Below are 7,151 nucleotides of genomic sequence, written 5' to 3' on the forward strand. Positions count from 1 at the left end.
CATTGGTATTAGACTTTCTGGTCTAATGCCGTAACTAGTGCATTAAACACCTCTTTCCTATAATGAACTTGTTGAGTACGCTCGTACTCATCCCACTCTTAAATCCCCTGCTTAGATATGGAGGCATCAAAGGAGGATCTACAGTGCAACTCGAAGACCGAGGAGTCAGCAACTACTTCAAGAGACAGTACCCTGTCAGAGGAGTCAGATACCACATCCAACAAGGAGAAAACCTAGTTTAGCCATAGAAGGGAACTAGCTTCCTAAACCTAGCTCCTATTTAGCTAGAATCTATTCATAGCCCCTATAGCTAGTCAAATACTCTACAAATAGAGTTCGTGATAGAATTAGACTACGAGTCGTTCTTCTGGAGTTTATTTGCAGATTTACCTCATTGTAAAGTAGGAGGCTGTGATGATCTTATGTAACAGAGTCGATGATGTAATTCTATAGACATACCTTGGACCCGCATATGTTTCTGTTGTACCACTCTGAGCGATATAATACTAGTGGAACGTTGTTTCATTAGTGTTATATCAGACTTGCATACTACACCATGCAGTGGTATGCCGGGTCACCACAAGAGGCTGGATGTAATTGCTTTTTGAAGTAATAAAGCATCCTTTATCGAAAAAAATATGCAGGTCCTTCTTTTATTCCTTGTATCTCTCCATGAGTTGTCGTACCAAGAAGATGGCTTCCATGGTCAACCTCCCACGCATGAAACCAAACCGATTTTTGGTCTCGCTTGTCATTCATCTTAAACGGTGCTCAATGACTCTCTCCCATAACTTCATTGTATGGCTCATAAGCTTAATTCCACGGTAGTTAGTACCACTCTGAACATCCCCTTTGTTCTTGAAGATTGGTACTAATATAGCGCATCTCCATTCTTCTGGCATCTTGTTTGTCCGAAAAATGGAGTTGAAGAGCTTAGTTAGCCATAATATTGCTATGGCCCATTGCCTTGCATCCCTTCATCCTTCTCAATGCCTCCTTGACCTTGGACTCCTAGATTCGCCGCACAAAACACCTACTGGTATCATCAAAGGAGTTGTCCAGTTCAATGGTAGAGCTCTCAGTCCCATTGAACAGCCCGTCGAAGTACTCCCGCCATCTATGCTTAATCTCCTTGTCCTTCACCAGGAGCTAGTCTGCTCCGTGCTTGATGCATTTGACTTGGTCAACATCCCTCGTCTTCCTCTCTCGGATCTTGGCCATCCTATAGATGTCATTTTCGCCTTCCATTGTGTCTAACCGCTGGTAGAGGTCCTCATATGCCCGACCCCCTACTTCACTCACAGCTCGCTTTGCGGCCTTCTTTGCCATCTTGTACTTCTCCATGTTATCTGCACTCCTATCTAGGTACAGGCGTCTGAAACAATCTTTCTTCTCATTAATAGCCTTCTGGACATCAGTGTTCCACCACCAGGTATCACTAACTTCGCTTCTACTTTCCCTGGACACTCCAAACTCATATGAGGCCACCTTACGAATACAGGTCGCCATCTTCGTCCACATATTGTCCGCATAACCTCCTTCCTCCCAAGAGCCCTCCTTAATGACCCTCTCCTTGAACGTCTGAGCTACCTCCCTCTTGAGCTTCCACCACTCGTTCTAGCGACTTTCACACGCTTATCCCGCTGGACACGAAGTCGAAAGCGGAAGTCAACCACCACAAACTTATGCTGATGGACAACACTCTCTCCAGGTATCACCTTACATTCTAGGCACACATTCCTGTCTTCTCTCCTTGAGAGGATGAAGTCAATCTGGCTACTGTGATGGTCACTACTAAAAGTCACTAGACGTGATTCTCTCTTTTTAAAAGAGGGTGTTAGTTACGATCATGTCATATAATTAAGTGAATTGATATTAATTATATATTTATTTAATAATAAAAAGATGAACCCACCTTACTGGGCCTTGTAGGGCCCAACCAGCCACCTCCCTCCTTTGCGGCTGGGCTATGCAGGGCGATGAAAAATAGGATACATCACCACCCCTGGTGATGTATATTTAGATCACTTGGGTCAAGTTATACATCATGATGTAATTTTTTTTACATCGCCATATAAACGTTGACCAACGGAGAAGATTTCCTCCCTTGGCTATCTATTAGATAGATGATGAAATTTCACCAGCACTGAAATCATACGCGCTTGATAACACCCCGTTTAATTCGATCTACCTTAAGACTTGAACTTGGGGGCTAACTGTGTACTCTCAAACCTTGCTACAGTGCACCCAGTTCTCTACATCACCATATATGTCACCATCATATGTTGAAACAACATTTTCGGGTACATGTGATGTAAAAATCAGCTTTTACATCACCTAGCCCATATTTAGGTCATTTGTTAGAGATTTTAAGCCATTAAAACTTGATGTGATATTTGAAGTTCAAAAATTAAGTGGCCATTGCACGAAATGTACGGAGCAAATGGGACTTGGTATGATCCAGTGCTGAGTGCTGACTGACTCATGGTCCTACCAACGAGCTACACAGCTTGACCCTGACACCTGACTGTCCAACCACTACTCGTCTCCTTTCTCCCAACCAAAAAAGCGCATTCTTTTCTCAGGCGCTCAAAACCCCAAATCCCCAAGAACCTCCTCGTCGGCGGCGGCGGCCATGGGCTCCCCTGCGCCGCCCGTCCCCATGGACCGCGTCACGGAGGCACTCTTACGGGTCCGCGGCGAGGACCCGCAGGACCAAGAGGCGCTCGTCGGCCGCATCCTCGGCTACATCCACCTCGTCCTCCCCGACCCGCCCGTCTCCCGCCGCGCCACCCTCCGCGCCTTCCTCCCCAACGACGACGTCGACCGCCTCAGCGCCCTCCCCTACGCGCTCCTCCGCAACATCGTCTCCCGCCTCCCCGACAAGGACGCCGCGCGCACCGCCGTGCTCGCCACGCGCTGGCGCGAGCTCTGGCGCAGAGCCCCGCTCGTCCTCGTCGACTCCCACTTCCTCGCCCCCGCCGCCGCCTCGGCGGGGGAGGTCGCGCGCACGGAGGCGCGCCGCGTCACCGCCAATGTGTCCCGCGTCCTCGCCGCGCACCCGGGGCCCTTCCGCTGCGTCCACCTCACCTGCAGCTACATGGGCGAGTTCCCCAGCCTGCTCGCGCGCTGGCTCCAGACCCTGGCCGTCAAGGGCGTCCAGGACCTCGTCCTCGTCAACCGCCCCTTCCCGCTCGCCCTCGACCTCCCCACCGCCCTCTTCGGCATGCCCGCCGTCACCCGCCTCTACCTCGGCCTCTTCAAGTTCCCCGACACGGCCGGCCTCCCGCGCACGGTGTCCTTCCCCAACCTCCGCGAGCTCGGCCTCTGCGCCGTCGTCATCTTCAACCCGGACATGGACTTCGTCCTCGCCAGGAGCCCCGTGCTGGAGATCCTTTGTATCCAGGCCAACTTGTTGACCGAGCGCCTCCGCATCGTCAGCCGCAGCCTCCGGTGCGTGCAGATCACCGCAGCCACCGATCTGGACATCCTCCTGGCGTATGCGCCGCACCTCGAGCGTCTCATTGTCTGGTCAGTGATGGCCAAAGAAAGATCAAACATGAGGATCAAGATTGCCCCTGCTCCCGCGCTAAGCATACTTGGCTACTTGGAGCCGGAATTCCACACGCTGGAGATCGGTAACATCGTCATCAAGGTTATCTACTCTATCCCGTGCTCTCTTGTACTTGCGCACATGATCGATGCCAATGTGTGAAAATCTTTCAGGCTGAGACAAGGGCGAGCCCAGCCACCATGGTCCCAACAGTGAAGATCCTCGGCTTAAGAGTGCGTTTCGGCATGGGCGACGATGTGAAGCTGCTGCCTGCCTTCCTCAGATGCTTTCCCGCTGTTGAGAGGCTGCATATTGAGGTGAGAGTGAGACCCTCACTTCACTTGGCAATAGTTTTGCATCTTCACGCATGAGAAACTCCGAAGTCTGCCCGGGCTGGGTTGCTCCGGTTATCATTACCGCATCAAGCCATCCATTTCTTTGACCCCAGCGTGTATTTGGTTTGTATAGGTCTCTCAATTCACTGGGCAAATACAGAGTCTAGTCCCGCCAACCATCCCAGAATCGTATGTGCAAACCTACACGCAGTCTCTTTTGGGCTGGAAACAGGCACTGTGCCAACTACTTAAGCTACGCGTTTAATTTATAGAAAATGGTCCAACACGGGAAACTCTCATTTGCAACTAGTTGCGCCCGCACCCCATTTTTTGTTGTGACACTTCCAAGTTTCCAAAAAATGCAAACTAAAATTCTAGACATACATTGTGTTGTGTCTTGTGCATCTGTGAAGTTTCATCCAAAAATATCCCCTCTCAACTTACATGCAAACCGTAAAACATTAGTTTAAGTTACTGAATTCTTGTTTACGGATCAAAAAGTGCCGACGCGGGTACAACCACTCTCCTAACCACCCAACCTCAGGCTGTTTGCACCGACACAAAAAATATTCCTTTTTTTCCGAAAATATTGTGCGAACATAGAATATCTCGCCGTATATACATGCAAATTTTAGGATTTTCTAACATTTTAAAATACGCTTTTACACAACAAGTTCGTATGCAGCCGTGTGCCCAATTAGATTTCGGTTGATGGCTTAATGTTACCCGTACATGATGAGCTAGTCCTTAATTAGGATTTCATAATCACTGGCTCATGCCGTAAAAATGGGGCACATGATGTGTCAACGAAAGAATTCTCCCGGCTGGTACATATCTGAATTAATCAGATCAACCAACTGGTGAAATTTAATGCGCTACCACTAGCCAACAAGACTCATTAAATTTCATACAAAATTCTTATACATCCTACACTTGTATTGCAATGCATAGTCATTTTCTCTCACTAGAAATATTGTTTCATTAATTGCACTAGGATCAACCTCAGCCACACATACACCTTCATGATTCCGAGTGTGAACCAGCTCGGGAGCAACTCGTCCGCTCTCGAACTAGCATCATACATACTGCTGCTACTGCTGCACCATCAGTCAATCTCTGAAATTTGCTTGATTTTATCAAATCACAGTCCAAGAAAACTGCTGAGCCCACTTGCAAGTTCAACCTCGAGTTCTGGAAGGAGGCCGGTGCCATCGAATGCGTCCAATCACACATTAAGCTGATGATCTTCCATAATTTTCATGGGGATCAGAGTGAGCTTTCCTTCCTCCACTTCATCCTGGAGAGTGCGCCGATGCTGACAAAGCTGGTGATTGTGTATCCCAAACGAACCTTCAAATCGATGACCGAGGCCAACTCCAAATTAGAGCCTTTGTTTGCCTCAAAATGGGCCAGTACATGCTGCTCACTTCTGGTGACTGAGGGGGCGTATGCTGAAGGAAAAGAACCACCTGAGTCACAGAACTTTAAAAGAGGATCTAATTTCTCTGTGAGGGACCCTTTCGCCTTCATCATCCGAGCTTAGTTTCCATGGAAATGGTTAGTGCTCTGTTGAAGTATCTACATGAAAGGCTCTGTTTTGTTTGTTCAGTGTTCTTTCAAGACTCGGTAGGGTATTTTGATTCTAATAGGGTGACTAAACTCAAGTGTTGATGAGATATGAACTACTTCATTCTATGTCCCCTGTGGCCCCTTTTTTTACTATGTAGCTTTGGCCTAATGTTATCATGTTACATCACACAACTCCTGCTAAAAATCATAGTTTAAAATAGCCGGAGCCCGGCTATAGCCTTCTCCCGCATGGTGCGGCTAACTGCATTAGCCCGCTAAAAGGTGTTAAAGTCCTTAAATAGCCGGCTATAGCCAGGCTATAGCCGGACTATAGCTGTTTGGGGAGGCCGCGGCTACATCCTGTAGCCGGCTATTTTAAACACTGCTAAAAATGAGGCTAGCTTGATGATGGTGGGCCGTGAGATACAGATATTTGAGCTTTATTATGTGTTGCATACTGTGACCTATTTCCTTTACAGCATCTTTATGATATATATGTTCTGTCTTTTTCTTACGTGTTGCATATTGTAGTAGCGGCGCATCCAAGCCGCATGGGTGACGAGAACATCAGGTCAAGTTGTTAGTGGTTTGTGTAGCGCTTGAGTGTATGCCTAGGTGGAGTTAGCAGGCTGAGTGTGGCACACATGTACGCCTATATAAGTTTTGTAAGCATGTTTCCATTTGACAAGGAGAAAAGAGGAAGAGGGAGGATGTAGCCAAGGTGGTTCCAAGAAAGTCTTTCTAGGCAAAGCATGTTCTTCTTGGCTAGTGGGCGAGTATTCTTGTGAGAGACAAGAGAGCTGGGAGTTAGAGAGAGAAGATGGGGCTACGAGATGCAGCTCCAACATAAACCTCAAGCCTTACATTCACTCCAGACATAATTTAGCACGGTTTTAGAGTGTAGAGTACAACATGACAGTCCAATTCTCATGTTGCACAATCTTTGTTATGCCATTGCCTCGTTTTAGTTGCTTGGCTTCTTGACCATTTGTGTTTCCACAATTTCTTCATGCCCTACTGTTTTTGAATATCCATAGAAAGACTCTGAATGTGGCTCATCTGTGTTGATGTTTTAAGCGAGAGACAATGATAGACTCTGAATGTGGCTGATAATAGAAACATCATACAATGCCTTGAAGGTGTGTCGGTATACCACATATGGCTGCACATCATGATTCACATTTCACAGCACAGAAAGACATAGCGAGCTTTATTGATGATTATCTTCCCAGAAGTGCATAACAAACCAGAAGGCAAAACCCGAAAGCAGCAAAATGTAAGGAAGTAACCAAATTAAGAACCGAATAGTGTAACACAATCATAGGTAAATAAACGAGGATCTGAAGTTTCTAGGTATGAAACAGATATATGGCTGATTGGTTGTTCGTATCTGTCAGCATAAAAGCAACATTAATCTTGGCACTTCAAGTTAGCCATGCTAAGAAAACCGATCAAGAAACACCTATAAATACTGCAGCACACAACGCTAAGCATTTCCATGGAAACGGCTTGGGACTATTTCAAAAGTTAGAATTGATCATTGATGAAACCATATGTTGCATATCCTGTTTAAAAATTTCTCTATGGAATATATGTGAACGTTTTTGGATGTTGGACTAATGTTTCAGGTCCTTAGTGAATTTTCGGAGAAGAATGAATGATTTTTGAGGCTCGAGGGAGTTTAGTGGGCACCG

General features: G+C 46.9%; 2 protein-coding genes across 2 annotated transcripts; one reads left to right on the plus strand and one right to left on the minus strand.

Annotated features, from left to right (window-relative positions):
• Window positions 1-1,149: 1,149 nt before the first annotated feature.
• On the minus strand, window positions 1,150-1,509 carry LOC139837878 (uncharacterized). Its single transcript, XM_071827184.1, has one exon. The coding sequence runs from the start codon at window positions 1,507-1,509 to the stop codon at window positions 1,150-1,152; it is 360 nt and encodes a 119-aa protein (XP_071683285.1).
• Window positions 1,510-2,535: 1,026 nt separating this feature from the next.
• LOC127341277 (F-box/FBD/LRR-repeat protein At5g22660) lies at window positions 2,536-5,657 on the plus strand. Its single transcript, XM_051367080.2, has 3 exons — window positions 2,536-3,655; window positions 3,727-3,870; window positions 5,036-5,657. Exons 1-3 carry the CDS (start codon window positions 2,636-2,638, stop codon window positions 5,429-5,431), a joined length of 1,560 nt encoding a protein of 519 aa, XP_051223040.1. The 5' UTR covers window positions 2,536-2,635; the 3' UTR covers window positions 5,432-5,657.
• The last annotated feature ends 1,494 nt before the right edge of the window (window positions 5,658-7,151 follow it).

This window comes from Lolium perenne, chromosome 3 (genome assembly GCF_019359855.2).
Source record: "Lolium perenne isolate Kyuss_39 chromosome 3, Kyuss_2.0, whole genome shotgun sequence".
In the NCBI taxonomy this organism is placed as follows: domain Eukaryota; kingdom Viridiplantae; phylum Streptophyta; class Magnoliopsida; order Poales; family Poaceae; genus Lolium; species Lolium perenne.